The sequence below is a fragment of the Zootoca vivipara genome, chromosome 16 (genome assembly GCF_963506605.1).
Source record: "Zootoca vivipara chromosome 16, rZooViv1.1, whole genome shotgun sequence".
Classification (NCBI taxonomy): Eukaryota; Metazoa; Chordata; class Lepidosauria; order Squamata; family Lacertidae; genus Zootoca; species Zootoca vivipara.
The window spans coordinates 21,095,214-21,110,793 of NC_083291.1; the positions used below are offsets into that span (position 1 = coordinate 21,095,214).

The 15,580-nt window shown below is 42.9% G+C and overlaps 1 protein-coding gene across 1 annotated transcript; it reads left to right on the forward strand.

Annotated features, from left to right (window-relative positions):
* Window positions 1–648: 648 nt before the first annotated feature.
* On the forward strand, window positions 649–12,164 carry NOA1 (nitric oxide associated 1). The gene is made up of 7 exons (XM_035097174.2): window positions 649–1,881; window positions 2,907–3,071; window positions 4,124–4,329; window positions 8,302–8,433; window positions 9,702–9,818; window positions 11,167–11,284; window positions 11,642–12,164. Exons 1-7 carry the CDS (start codon window positions 732–734, stop codon window positions 11,866–11,868), a joined length of 2,115 nt encoding a protein of 704 aa, XP_034953065.2. The 5' UTR covers window positions 649–731; the 3' UTR covers window positions 11,869–12,164.
* Window positions 12,165–15,580: the final 3,416 nt, after the last annotated feature.

Consider the following 15,580-nt stretch of genomic DNA (forward strand, 5'->3'; position numbering starts at 1 on the left):
TACAGTACAGTACCGGGACCCAGGTGGCGCTGTGGTTAAACCACTGAGCCTAGGGCTTGCTGATCAGAAGGTCGGCGGTTCGAATCCCTGTGACGGGGTGAGCTCCCGTTGCTCGGTCCCAGCTCCTGCCAACCTAGCAATTCGAAAGCACATTATGCAAGTAGATAAATAGGAACCGCTACAGCGGGAAGGTAAACGGCGTTTCCACGTGCTGCTCTGGTTTGCCAGAAGCGGCTTTGTCATGCTGGCCACATGACCTGGAAGCTATACGCCGGCTCCCTCGGCCAATAATGCGAGATGAGCGCGCAACCCCAGAGTCGGTCACGACTGGACCTAATGGTCAGGGGTCCCTTTACCTTTACCTTTTTACCGGTAATTGTAGAACTGGAAGTGATCCCAAGGATCATCTAGTCCAACCCCCCTGCAATGCAGGAATCTCAGATAAAGAGTCCTTTTTATTTAACATTTTGTTTTATAAATGCATAGGCTGTGAGCTGCCGCGAGGTCTTCGAATGAAGGGCGGTTAAAAAAGAAAAACTTATGTGGAAGAGGACGGTCTCCCGCCCCCCTCCGACGGCCCGCACTCAATTTGAAACGCCAACTCTCCCCCGACAGGGGGCGCGGCGCATGGAGGACCGCGAGCCCGGAGTCGCTCTGGGCGGCGTACTCGCTTCCTTCTCCCTCACGCGCCGCTTGCCTTCCCCGGCCTCCCCGCGTCTATTGAACGGGCGATGAACGGCTTGAGGCGGGCCGCGCTGCTGGCTTTCCCTCAGCTTTGGCGGCGGCCTCCATGGGGCGGCGGAGGAGCGCTGCGTTGGCGCGCCGCGACCCGCGGCTTCCCCGCCTACGCGAGCTCGAAGGAGCCCCTCAGGCGCTGTGAAGCGGCGGCGGCCGCTCCGCATGAGGAGGAGGAGGAGGAACAGTTCGTCTTCCTCGAGTACGTCCCTGAGGAAGAGCCGTGGCTGCCGAAGGTGGGAAACTCGCAGCAGCAGCGGGAGCCTGAGGGGAGGCCGGAGCTGGAACAGCCCGGGAGCGGCGACGCAAGCCGGCCGCCTCTGTCGCGCCGTAGAAAGCCGTCCCTGGAGACCCACCGGCCCAGCGGCCATCCAGATCCTTCCGTGCCGTCGAGCGGAGTGAGCTGCTCGGGCTGCGGCGCGGAGCTGCACTGCCGGGACCCTGCGGTGCCCGGGTACCTTCCCAGCGAGAAATACCGGAGCCTGTTGCGAGAAGAGGAGGAGGACAGGGAAGGGAAGGATGGGCAAGGGGCGACCCGCCGACAGCAGGCGCTGGAGGGAGCTGTGTGCCAGCGCTGCTGGATGCTGGTGCATCACCAGCAGGCGCTGGAGGTGCAGATGCCCCGGGAGGAGTACCGCCGCGTGGTGAGCGCAGCCCTGCGCAGCCCTCCTCGCCACGGCCGCCCACCTCTGGTGCTCTGCATGGTGGATGTGCTGGACATGCCCGACTCCATCCCTCCCGACTTGCCCGAGCTGGTGGGCAGCCAGGCGCACCTCTTCTTACTGGGGAACAAGGTGGACCTGTTGCCCGGCGACTCGCCCCGGTACCTGAGCCGTCTCCGAGAACGTCTGTTGGAGTCCTGCGCTGGTGCTGGTCTCGTGGACCTGGAGAAGCCTAGTCCGACGGCGGCAACGCAGAAACAGCAGCGTGTGGTTGATGTGCACCTCATCAGTGCCAAGACCGGCTATGGGGTGGAAGAGCTGATCTCCAAGTTGCAGCGCTCCTGGAAGTTCAACGGGGATGTGTACCTGGTGGGAGGCACTAATACTGGGAAGTCTACCCTGTTCAATGCCCTTCTGCATTCGGATTACTGCAAGTCTAGAGCCTCTGATGTGATCAGTAGGGCAACAATCTCGCCTTGGCCAGGTCAGGTCAGAGGAAGCACTTTTACTTTTTTAGGCCAACCTGAGGAAGCCCATATAGGAACATAATTTATGGTTGAGTAATGTAATGCTGTGATGCTCTTCCAGAAATACTGGAGATGATAAAAAAAAGTCAGTGCCTGTTCCTTGTTCCAAACACACATATGGCTGGGAGCTGTCCATGCCTGTTACACTTGTCACACAGCCATGTGATGCTTTAACAACAGCAAATCAGTGGTTGTTGATGAGCGGCACTAAACTCTTATATTAACAAAAAAATCGTGTCACACTAGACATTTTATTAGCTTTTTTAAAGTTGCCATAAGACTCATAGCAAGAATGAGAAACACAGCTATTCTTCTGAAACCAGTCACACATAAGTCAACTATCATGTGGACAGGAGGAATACTGAAGCACTGGAATGCATAGGCTATGAGGATCTGACATGAACAAATTAGATAACATTGAATATTTTTATATAGCACTTGAGTTCTGTATTTGCCCGATACTCTTAACCCAAACCTTGAATTAGCAAGACTGTATGAGCATGCCGTCTTACGAAGCTTAGGCATCTTTGGTAAACATTTGTGCTTTGAGCCCTTTGCTGGTGCTTGATCTCAGTATCCAAATTCTTTCCTAGTTTTTCAGTTGTATTTTCTTCCAGTATTTTAATGTTTTGATTTTAATATTGAGATACACTGCCACAAGACTTAATATGAGAAACAGTATAGATGTTATTTACTAGTATTATTTATTAAATTTGTATACCACCCTTCATTCTAAGATCACAGGGTGGTTCACAACATAAAAATACCAGCTCTAAAGAAGATGGGCTGTCAAAATGTAAGAAATAACAGAACAATTTTTTTGCCATCTGTTTTCTGTATTTCTTATTACTGTATTTAAAGCTTCTCTCCACAGCTTTCTGGTTGCCTGCAAGAGCTTTGGATGTCCCATAATAGTTTGGGGGCCATATTAGCATTGCTTATACTTACTTAAAATCTTAATCCTCTGTTGTTGTTTTTTTAGGAACGACATTGAATCTCCTGAAATTTCCAATTATTAATCCTACACCTTACAGAATATTCCAGAGGGAAGCAAGACTGAAGGCAGATGCAGAGAAAATGGAAGAAGACCTCAGTGAAGATGAGCAAAAGCAGCTTGCAATCCTCAAAAAGCAAGGGTACTTAATAGGTGAGTACTTTCTGAGAACATTGAAGCTGATTTGAGTACTAAAGAGCAGTTTTCCCTGGAGGAAAGCAATGGGACAAGAGGAAGTGTGCATGAATCCCAAGTATAACTAATGTTGCCTACCACCCCAACTGTACTTGTTTTAATTTATATAATATCTAGGACTAAGATTGTAATTCTATGCATGCTTATAATTCTATGCATGCTTACCTGGGTCCCATTGAACATAGTACAGTGGACGCTCAATTGCGAACGTGATCCGTGCGGGAGGCACGTTCGCAACCCGCAGCGTTCACAACCCACACCTGCGCATGTGCGGGTTGCGATTCGGCGCTTATGCGCAAAGCACAATTTAGCACTTCTGCGCATGTGCATGCGCCGATACCTGGAAGTAACCCATTCCGGTACTTCCTGGTTCGGCGCAGAGCGCAACCCGAAAATACTCAACCTGAAGCAGCTGTAATCTGAGGTATGACTGTAGAGGACAGATTAGTCAAGTAAGAGAGAGAATTTAAACTTTAAAAGAGGATACAGTAAGAAGACTGGCTCATTTCTTTAGTTTAATCACCAGAGGGCAGGCTAAAAGGTGATTGTCTACTGTAGTACGTATTTTCAGAGTGAGATCTTAACTCTAAAGGTGATAGCCAACATCAGTCATACTCTGAGTGGCCCACAACTGTTTTCTTTTGTAAAAAAAATGCTTTTATTGTATTCCCAGAAAATTTCAGAATTGAATGAATGAAACAATCATACAAATATAATTAAGCACGTGCCAGAAAATCAGGATACAAATTATATGATCCCATGACCTTTTGAAAAATTATAAATGCACAGGGGATGCAGAGAAGGGGTTATGTACAGTGGTCAAATACACAGTTCATATCAGCATATCATTCTAGAATTTAATCGGAAATAGTGGCCTTCGCTCCATATGTTGAAGCTCAGTTAAGATGCTGCTGCCTCCAGAAAGCCGGATCATGGGAAGTTTGTAAGGGACAAAAACTACTAACTGAAGAAAAGCAATATAATTTGTTTTGTTTTTTCTTTTGATGTAGGAAGAATTGGGAGAACATTTCGAATACCAGAAAAGCTGAAAAAAAATCGTGAAATTGAGTTTGATGCTGAAACATTGTCTTTTGGTATGGAGGAAGAACCTTCAGTTCCACCTGTAACTGCTACTAAGAAAGTTGAACTCACATACAATGAAGTGAAAGACGCTCGCTGGTTTCATGACACTCCAGGGATTGTTAAAGATGGTTGTGTAAGTTAACTCTTCTACTTTTAAGAAGTTTGTTATGTAGGACTAAGAAGAGGAAAGGTGTTGGTTTGGCTCGAAAAGTGTCTTCCACTAGAACATTATGTGAAAAAGTGACACTAAATCAAACAATGTTAACCCTGTTGTATAAAATCTTGAGCAGGAGCACGCACAACCTTTTGTGTTAGCTGAAGCAGAACTTCTGTAGAACTTCGTTATTTTATTGTGTGAGGTCTTGTTCAGGTGCTGCAGAAGCATTTTCTGAAAAGTGCAACTTTCCTTATGCTTTGGATTCAGTCTTTTTTAAAGAAATAACATTTGAGTGAATTTCATGTCCAGTTTTAAGTGACTGAGAGACCTTCCCTGATTACAGGCACCCCCCCCCAACTAATGCACATTCTACTTGTGTGTGGCGCCAGGAAATAAATAAATAAATAAATAAATAAATAAATAAATAAATAAATAGATAGATAGATAGATAGAAATGGTGGGAGAGAGCTGGAGTATCCTGGTGACTTGCAAGGACACCCCAGAGTCCAAAGAGGATGTCAGTGAGGGCAGAGGAAACCCCAAAGAGACCTGAGGTGTAGTGAGGCTTTGTTGAGGCTGCTCTGCTTCCCTGCCTAACAGTTGATGAATGGGGTAGCGCAGCAGGAGCAGCTGCTTTCCCGCATAGCCTCCAGACAGCCCCAGAGCTTCCATGCTAGTTGTGGATATTTTTGGATAAAGTATTTTTGGTGTGGATTGAAGAGAGAGTGGCAGAGAGGGCAGTTAAAGGGTGTTTAGATGGTGCTCCCCACTTTTGAGGGGAGAGTCTAAGTCAGACACCCCCAAACTGCGGCCCTCCAGATGTTTTGGCCTACTACTCCCATGATCCCTAGCTAACAGGACCAGTGGTCAGGGAAGATGGGAATTGTAGTCCAAAACATCTGGAGGGCCAAAGTTTGGGGGTGTCTGACTTAGACTCTCCCCTCAAAAGTGGGGAGTCACATGCATTGTAAAATTAATCCTATAACTCACTCTTCTAAGGTTTTTTTTTTTAAAAAAAAAGTGGATGAAAGAAACCCAGAGCTGGATGAAGGTAGAAGCAGCTCTGGACAGTAATCCTTTATTAGTGTCTTTGTATATGTGTGTGTCTGTGTGCACACAGCTCAAAAATGCTAAAATGAAATTCACTTTGGAAACCAACCTGACACAAGACGGAAGGTCTGAAATACCGGTAATAGAGTAAAAAAATTTAATTAAGACTACTTAATGAACTGCTTATTTAGAACAAAGCACATCTGCTTGATTCAAAGCTGGGTAACTTTGAATCGTGTTCAGAAAGTGGGCCGTGTTCAGAAAGTGGTGGTGGGGGATGAGTGTTCAGACCCCTGGGCGCTCACTTGTGGGGTGCCTCAGGGTTCTGTCCTCTCCCCCATGCTTTTTAACATCTATATGCAGCCACTGGGAGAGATCATCAGGGGGTTTGGGCTGGGTGTCCATCAGTATGCTGATGATACCCAGCTCTACCTCTCTTTTAAATCAGAACCAGTGAAGGCGGTGAAGGTCCTGTGTGAGTGCTTGGAGGCGGTTGGAGGATGGATGGCGGCTAACAGATTGAGATTGAATCCTGACAAGACAGAAGTACTGTTTGTGGGGGACAGGAGGCGGGCGGGTGTGGAGGACTCCCTGGTCCTGAATGGGGTAACTGTGCCCCTGAAAGACCAGGTGCGCAGCCTGGGAGTCATTTTAGACTCACAGCTGTCCATGGAGGCACAGGTCAACTCCGTGTCCAGGGCAGCTGTTTATCAGCTCCATCTGGTACGCAGGCTGAGTCCCTACCTGCCCACTGACTGTCTCTCCAGAGTGGTGCATGCTCTAGTTATCTCTCGCTTGGACTACTGCAATGCGCTCTACGTGGGGCTACCTTTGAAGGTGACCCGGAAACTACAACTAATCCAGAATGCGGCAGCTAGACTGGTGACTGGGAGCGGCTGCCGAGATCACATAACACCGGTCCTAAAAGACCTACATTGGCTCCCAGTACGTTTCCGAGCACAATTCAAAGTGTTGGTGTTGACCTTTAAAGCCCTAAACGGCCTCGGTCCGGTATACCTGAAGGAGCGTCTCCACCCCCATCGTTCTGCCCGGACACTGAGGTCCAGCTCCGAGGGCCTTCTGGCGGTTCCCTCATTACGAGAAGCCAAGTTACAGGGAACCAGGCAGAGGGCCTTCTCGGTAGTGGCACCCACCCTGTGGAATGCCCTCCCACTAGAGGTCAAAGAGAACAATTACCAGACCTTTAGAAGGCATCTCAAGGCAGCCCTGTTTAGGGAAGCTTTCAATGTTTGATGGATTTCTGTATTTTAGAATTTCTGTTTTTTTTGGAAGCCGCCCAGAGTGGCTGGGGGAACCCGGCCAGATGGGCGGGGTATAAATAATAAATTATTATTATTATTATTATTATTATTATTATTATTATTATTAAAAGAATAGCACAGAATTTACTGTAGCAAAAGCTTCTCATGGCTCTCTGTTAGACCTGGTAATGAATGATTGATTTTTGTTCAATGCTCTCTATAAAATGAATTGTTGTCTTTGATCTAGTTTGCTGGGTGTAGCTGTTGATTACGCAGACAGCTTTGAAGCTTTCATTCAGAGGGCCAGGAGTTGGTTGAATGTGTATAGTGGATGGGTTTTGTTTCAGTTTCCAATAACTTTGCCCATGTATGATTAAATTTGCAATGATATGTTGCTGCATCATGAACAAATGTACAAATTCATGAACATCATGAACAAATGTACAAATTCTATTATGCCACCCATATTATCCCATGTGAAAAAATAGCCCTCTGTTCCAGCAAGGGAGATCCTTACAGGGCAGCTGAATTGCCCTGATGATGAAATACACATTATGGTGCTCATCTAGTTGAATTGGCTGGATATGTCCTTTGATGATAATTGGTATGTACAACTATTGTGATTTCTGCAATACAGGGAGATGGGCTAGATGCCCCTGGGGACCTCTTCCAACTCTACAGTTCTACGATTCTATGATTTGCGTTGCTGTTTTTAGCTGGAGAGCTGGGGTATCAGCAAAATATGTTGCTGGTGATCCTTTGCAGAATTTACTCAAGCTAGTGAAATAAATTGAGCAAGCAGATATCCAAAGACCTGTTTCATATAAATTCAGGGACTTGGCCTGAATTTTAGCATTTCCCCCGTTATTTCTGACACTCCACCCGTTTAAACCGTTGGCCAGGTATTCTTGGAAGCTGCTGTTCAATAAATGAAATCTAAAGGTTTATTGAACATACTGAACTACCAGTAGAGTATTTAGAGAGAGCTACATCACCAGGTGATGTGACGCAGGTGGCGCTGTGGTCTAAACCACTGAGCCTCTTGGGCTTGCCAATCAGAAGGTCGCGGTTCGAATCCCCGCGACAGGGTGAGCTCCTGTTGTTCGGTCCCTGCTCCTGCCAACCTAGCAATTCGAAAGCATGTCAAAGTGCAAGTAGATAAATAGGTACCGCTCCGGCGGGAAGGTAAACAAATTTTTCATGCGCTGCTCTGGTTCACCAGAAGCGGCTTAGTCATGCTGGCCACATGACCCAGAAGTTGTACGCTGGCTCCCTCGGCCAGTAAAGCGAGATGAGCGCCGCAACCCGAGTCGTTCACGACTGGGCCTAATGGTCAGGGGTCCCTTTACCTTTTACATCACTGTAGCAAACATATACATGGCTTCTTTGGATTAAGGCCATTGTGTATTACATTTTTAATTAATTCTGCCTTAAGTAGCTATAGCATTCCTGCACCTGAATAGTATTTAGATGACAAGTGCCATCTTGCTATCAATACCCTGAGAAACATGATTTATATAATCACTTTTCCTGTCAACTGCATATGAAATAACTTTAAGCTGTCCTATAAATCTGAAAGAGAAATAAAAAATGAAAGTGTGTTTCATCTGTATAATGGACTCTGTTTTGGTTTTAGGTTTTAAACTTGTTAAAGGAGAAGGAAGTCAAGCTTGTCTTGCCAACCTGTGCAATTGTTCCAAGGTCCTTTGTGCTTAAGCCTGGGATGACGTTGTTTCTAGGTGCTTTGGGACGCATAGATTATTTGCAGGTAAAGGAGACAGAAGCTATTCTGAACTTGATTTAAAGTTCTCATTTGTAATGCATGTTATATAGAGTGTAGTAGAATAGGCTGTGTGAGGTATGTTCCAGACTGAAAGCTGGCAATTTGAATGAACATTTCCCCCTCTCTTCCCTCAGTAGTGATAAATAACTTGTGCTTCATAGTCATCACCACCAGAGGTCGATGGGGAACTACTTACTAAATGCCTCAGGTCATATAGCCACTCCCTTCTTCAGGGTCATTCAAGTATCTGCCTCTGATATTCTCTCTGATCCTTCTCTTCACTCCCCACCACCACAAAAAAAAAAGTTTTCCTTTGGGTAGAGATCCAGTTTCTGACAGTACCTCTGGGCTAACAAAAGGATTGATTTTCCATTGTTTATATTCACAAGATTTTCTGTAACTTTGTTACTAACAAGTTATGAGGATGAATACAGTGGACTCTTAGGTTACGTTACCTTCGGGTAATGTAACTTTCGGTTTGCTAACACGGCAAACCCGGAAATGTATACAGTACTTCCAGGTTTCGACATGCGCAGAAGCGCTCTATCGTGCTGCATGCGTGCACAGAAGTGTCGCCTCTAGATGTGGACATTTTGGGGTACATACGGACCCCCGGAACGAATTAAATTTGTATCCGGAGGGTCCACTGTATTCAATAAGGTGATGTCTGTTGTTCAGTTCTTCAGCAATTATTTTCAAGCTCTTTAAGAACTGTCTGTACTTCATCTGTATGTCTGAAATAGAATAAGTTGTCTGCATCTTCACTGAGCAAAAGGAAAACAAGCTTCAACTGTTTGGTTTTTTTTAATGAAAAAGTGTATGTGTGCATGTTTCCTAAGTTTTGGAATATCATGTTGTAAGAAAGCCAAAATAACACAGCTAAGCTAAATTGTTCATTAAATACACTGTGTTTCTTGTTTGCTGAATCTTATGATATCTCTTCCCAAACTGGAAACATTATATTAAGGGCTTTATGTTTTTTCTTTGGGTATTAAATTAAAAGGCAAGGGTGGAATAACTATAGAAACAGGCTGAAAATCCTGTTTCTCCAGTCCCTTGTTAGTAACTGTGGATCTGGAAATGTTTATAAGAATGCAAGTCTGTCCAGCCTTCAATCACTAAATCACAGTCAACTATAGAGAATGGAGAATTCTTGTTAGCAAAGATGGCTTTAAGCTTGTTGATGAAACTGGTATTTTAAACTTAATAGAATTAATTTCAGACAATTAATTTTCAGCTTTATTACTCTTTAGGGAGTCCAGTCCTGCTGGTTTTCTGTTGTGGCCTCTAATTTGTTGCCTGTGCACATCACTACACTAGAAAAAGCAGATGCTGTCTATCAAAAGCATGCAGGTCAGACATTACTGAAGGTAAGCCAGTACTGTCTCTACCACTGGAGAATCTATGAGGGCTAATGCCTTGTGATCTCTCTCCTTCCTCAGCCATTCATCATTGTGCCTCTTAGGCCTAGTACAAGGCAGGCTTTGTTCTGCTCTTAGCCAGCACCATGACTGCATTGTCTCAGATGAGTTCTCTGTATCTTGGTGGTCTTCCACTTTATGCAAGAAAGAAATAATACTTCACATTGTTTTGCTTCTATCCAATCTCAGCAAAGATGATAATAGAATTAAATAGCATTCCGTGAGGACTACTGCAAAAAGATTATTCTCTGTTAATGCCACCCTATAGGGTAGCCCCATTGCAATATGTGGTATCTTACGATTTTAATTTTACTGCTGTTAATGCATATAACTTTCTAACAAGGTACTTTACAATCTAGGCCTTACGTGGGGTGGAAATACCTAAAGTAGTGTTAAGAAACTGGAATATAGCCAAAGCTGTGTGTAGTTATTTCCTTTTGTTCATCCTGAATCTTATAAGCACCATCAGACATCTTGAAGAGTTCAAACAGAAGCTTGATTGCAATCAAGAGAAAGTGCATTTCACACTTCTTAGTCTACAGTGGTCAGTGAGATTAGTCCAGGATTCCTAAATGAAGAGACAATATTGGAACTGGGGAGGACCCCACAGGGATAAAAAGATTATTAAATAGAATAAGTGAATCCACCTGATGTCATTTTAAGTCTACTGAATCCTGCAGTTACATGGAGTTTCATTCCAGAATATCCATAGAAATTGAGAAATTATGTGTGACCACGCATTCTGGTTTTTTACTTTAAAAAACTGTTGTGATCAACACTTAAAGTGTACTGAGGATTAGAGTGCAGTCAATGTCCCCATTTTGACAAGACACCACTTTAAATAAAGAGTGAGGAACCTCTGGTTTGGGGGCCAAAGGCTTCAGGCCTTGTAATCCTGCCATTGGCATGTGTGCCACAGAAGCTTGTCCACAAGAGAGTGCCCCCCTAAACATGAAAACTATCTTAAAGCAACCCTTTCCTCCAATACTTGACAGGTCTGTTTGATCTGTTCTTCTTGTTAAATCCTGTCTTCTCTTTCCTTTTTCATTTGTAATAGTTTTCTCACAAATCAAAGTGGTTTAAAAAACAGTGAAAATAAAACCCCAAAATACAGTACCGTAGTTGTTGCTTGCTCAGCTGCCAGCCTACTTTATTCTTGGTTAGCTTGTCCCCAACCACTGGGCTTTATTTCCCCACCGACTTGACCTGCCACTTATTTTATAATTTACTAATTACGTTATTATGTAAATGAAGTTATTCATTTTTTTACTGTTTAATCCCTGGCTTGTAATACAAGGTTCCTATGGGAGGTGAAGAACGAATGAAAGAATTCCCGCCACTTGTCCATCAGGATGTGATGTTGGAAGGAATTGGCAGTGCTGAGGCAGTGGCTGATATAAAGCTTTCATCTGCTGGTAACTTCTGCAAATGTTTTCTTTTGTTGGGCAGGGTAGCTACCGGTATGTGCCCTGGTACTTCTTGTTCTGTCCTGATGATGAATATAACCAGAGAGCTAGTGTAGTGTAATAGACTTTGGGGGGGGGATGTTTCCAATTTCTCAATCTCTTATCAAGTTCTTTTTATTTTACTGAGTGTAAAGATTTTTGGACAGGCCCTTAAAAAAAAAGAAGAGTATGATCTAAATATATATTTTGTCTTAAAATGAAATTTGACATAGTCCTGCTTCGTTCAAGTTGTTCAGCCAATAAGCCCAGTGTTCTGATTTCATTTTGTTTAGATTATATACATGTTCTGGTATTTCTTCTATACAGGCTGGGTTGCAGTAACAGCTCATCTGAATGACAAAGTACATCTCAAATGCTATACTCCTGAAGGGACAACACTGACAGTACGTAAACCACCTCTGTTGCCATACATCATTCACATCAAAGGACGTCGTCTGCATCGAAGTGCAGCATACGCGACTAAAAGACCACCTCCCCTTGTGGCGAACTTGAAGAGAGATGTAAATAAGGAAACAAGGATGGGAAAAATCTAAGAAACTGTAGATAATGAAATCTCCCAACAGGTCATTTACCCAAGCATGACACAGTGCTATTTCCACTGAACATACCTTTATTTTCAGATTGTTTGTTGTAAAACAAGTTTTGTAAAAAATAAATAAATAAGGATTTAAAGTTCTAAACGTGTTGTATCATTTATATGAATCACCTCCCTTCTTTGTGGCCAATACACATTTTCCTGCCACTAGTAGAGACCCAGACTAGAGCATAGTGGTACTACAAAACAATCCTCTAGATGTCAAACTCTGGGCTTGGCTTCCCAGCTATCTCATGTGCACCTAATTGCCTAGCTCCTTTATGAAACTTGGTAAGATAAGAGAAAATCAAGGACATCTGTACATTCAAATGATTCAAAACCCTGTCCATGTTTGAGCTCCATAAACTGGGGTAGTACGGTAGTACCTTGCTGTTATGCATGCAAAAGGGTACTGTGTGAATAAAGCCTTTGGGCCTGTAACTCTGGCCTTGCTGATCCTTGTGTCAATGATGATGTCTTGAGGCCAGGAAGTCTAGGCATCACTTAGTAAATGAAGCCTGCAGAACAACAAATAAAAGGGGCTACAGCATTAAAATATTTTTAAAATCAACACCCTTATTTACTGAGACTGGTGCTTCATGTACCATTACTTCCCCCCCCCCCAAAAAAAAATTATGGTTGAGGACACTTGAAAGGGGCAGATCTTACTCTCCACTTTGATGCACAGGGGATGCAATTTGCAGCTGCAAAAGTGCCTTTGCAGCATAAATGGGCATTTTGTTGATAGCAGATACAAGTGTCAGTTTAATTCAGTCTCCTGAGATCATTAATCAAAAAATACTTCCCACCAGATCTTTCTCAATGACTTATGGGAACAGGTTGAGTGTTGTTAGACATAAAAAAATTGGCAAGGGTGGAGAAGTAATACGGTTTTAACCAGGAAGGGACAGACTGCTGTTGCTGGGTCTGCAGTGGTATGTATCAAAGCATTTACATAGTGGTTCATTGTCCTAATGCAGTGAAGCATTGACAGCAAAAAACAAAAAAACCCCGTCAGGACGTCACCTACTGAATTATTTTGAAATAATAATGACTATGCTGCTGACTATGGATGTATGTTCTGTCTGACAAGGCAGTAATTGAACTGAATGCAGTGTGATTTTTCAGAACTCAACACTGCACAATGTTAGGACATCAAGAGGACTCGTAATTCCACAGGAACAACAGAATTCAGCAAATCTCACCCTTTTTTTAAAAAAAAAGTTTATCGTTCTTATGGTTGTGAATATCTGCTTGGAAGATTGCGGGTAGTGCCTGCTGAAAAATTAGAAGGCAGAATTGCCATGTACGATTTCTAAGATTCAATGCAATCCATAGTTTCTTGTCCTTCCTCATCACTAAAGCAAGCCAGTATGTTATGCAAATACAGTATGCCCTGTTCTGCATAAATTTATACAGACTATAGAATACAGCCTTTATTTTTCAAGCTTGGTATTTGATTTCAGTGTGCATCTCATGGGTGGGAGATTTCTTAAGACACAAAGTTTTGTTTCTTCATTTTGTTTGTGGGCACCAGCTTGCTGGAGACAAGGAAAACAAAGTACAGCTTCATTTGCTAAACGAGACAAGTTTTAATCTTGATATAATCTGAACAGAATACCAAATGACTGTGTTTGCAGGTATCTGGCACCACCTGCAGAGCTCCTGAAGCACTGACCCAAAACATATTAATGAAGAAAAGTCTTACAGATTTCAGTAAAACTTTATTGTATTTTGAACTGGGGCATTTAGCCAGGCAACTGCTGACATTGGCAGCCACTGCTTTATAACTGGTGTTATTTTAACCTTCACGGGATTGCAAAATTCTTAAATATGCATTCTATACTCTTGTCCACTGCCAGCTGTCTATCAAGAAATGCCTTCAAGGATAGGGGTGTGTGGAAATATCCCCTTATTTATCTATCAACTGAATTCATTTCCCACCCTTCTTCCCCAATGAGCTCAGGATGGCAAACATATCAGTAATAAAAATAGAATTAAATATAATTCAAGTATCCATAAAGCTGGGGAAATTACATCTTGTATTGCTCTAGCGCAGCTGTCATTCAGTTTACTGCTTTACAGGTAGCAAGACACAATTTCTGCTACAGAAATGGCCTGCTACTTCAATACTGTTAATATCTAACAGGTGGAATATCAAAGAGGGTGGAAGAGCCCCAAAGATCACAATGGTCCCCTCACATCGCCAATAAAGATTTTTATGCATGCATCCTGTGGCCTTTAGCGCAGGAGAGGACCAACTTTGACGCTTGTAGGAGCCACTTAATTTTTTACTAAAACTCTTAGCAGCCAACAATTGGGGTCTGGTTAATTCATATTCCAGGAATTTGTTTCAAGTATTGGACCTGAACTCAGGTTACCACATATCTCTACCTCTCACCACATGCCTCTGCCTCTCACCAATTTAGGGAGTTACGGTATTTTCTTGCCACCATTAAGCAACTGGGAGCAAGAAAGCCGTGTCAATCCATTTCAAATCACCCGGAGATCAACCAAAATACCGTATGCTGCTCTTAACTTCTGTCCACCCCTTCCATAGCCAATGGTATTATTTGCTGAATATTCCGAAAAGACAGATGAAAGATACACATATTCCTTAATAAAGTTTATTGACATAACTATGCTTGGGAAAATACACTCATGGGTTAATATGCAATTTAGTTTAACACCTTACATTTTGGACAAAGGCTTGTACATAGTTTAGGTAAATAAAAAAAACCCAGGATATGTGATATTTTCTGATTTTACATCTATTACAAACATATAAAAGCTCTTCATGCACTACAGTAGAGAGAAAGCATGAAAAAAATTACCTTTGGTTTAAATTGACAGAATAATACAAGTATTGCACTGTAAAAAGCTTCAAACACGGTGCAACCAAACATAAAATGTTTCAGTGCCAGCTTACAAAAAGTTCTTTAGCTAGTGTGATTTGCTTTTTAGGGGAGGAAAAGGTATATATACACGTGGTGAAACAATTCTTAAACTACCTGGATGTAATTAATATTGTATTTCGGGCTTGTTAGCCACACAATCAAGATTCAATAAATCTAACTGAACCTGTGCTTACAATACATCAGCAAAACAACATACTGAAATCAAAGGCATTATGAGTATTAACTGACCTGTCAGTTTGTTCTGTAGAAAAGATTTAAAGTTCCAGCCCTTAGGTCAATCAATCCCTAAATAGCAGCAATATTAAGATGTGTTGCCAAGTTCCTAGTAAACCATTCTTTAGGCTACTTTTCCAAAAACACTATATGTTCTACTAACTAGCCACACTGTCAAACAACATGAGATAATGCAGGATGTATCAGGCTGGGGTGTTATGACAGGCACTGCTGCTGAGAGAAGCCCTTTAATAAAGGAAGACGCTGGCAAGGTGTATCCAAAATTCCTGTGACAATCTCAAAATTCAATTTAAGAAATATCTACTTCAGGCAGAAACACAGTAAAATCTGTAGTTTAACCCTAATTTCACTAATCCACTTGCAACATCTAACATTAAGACAGGAGTGACATTCCATCTTTTACCAGTTTTATCTTTAAACTGTTCAATCGCTATAGGCACCTCCTTCTATTCTAACAAAATATGGGGAAAAACATACAGGAATTTCAAGTCAATCACAATATCCAATATATCTCAAGAC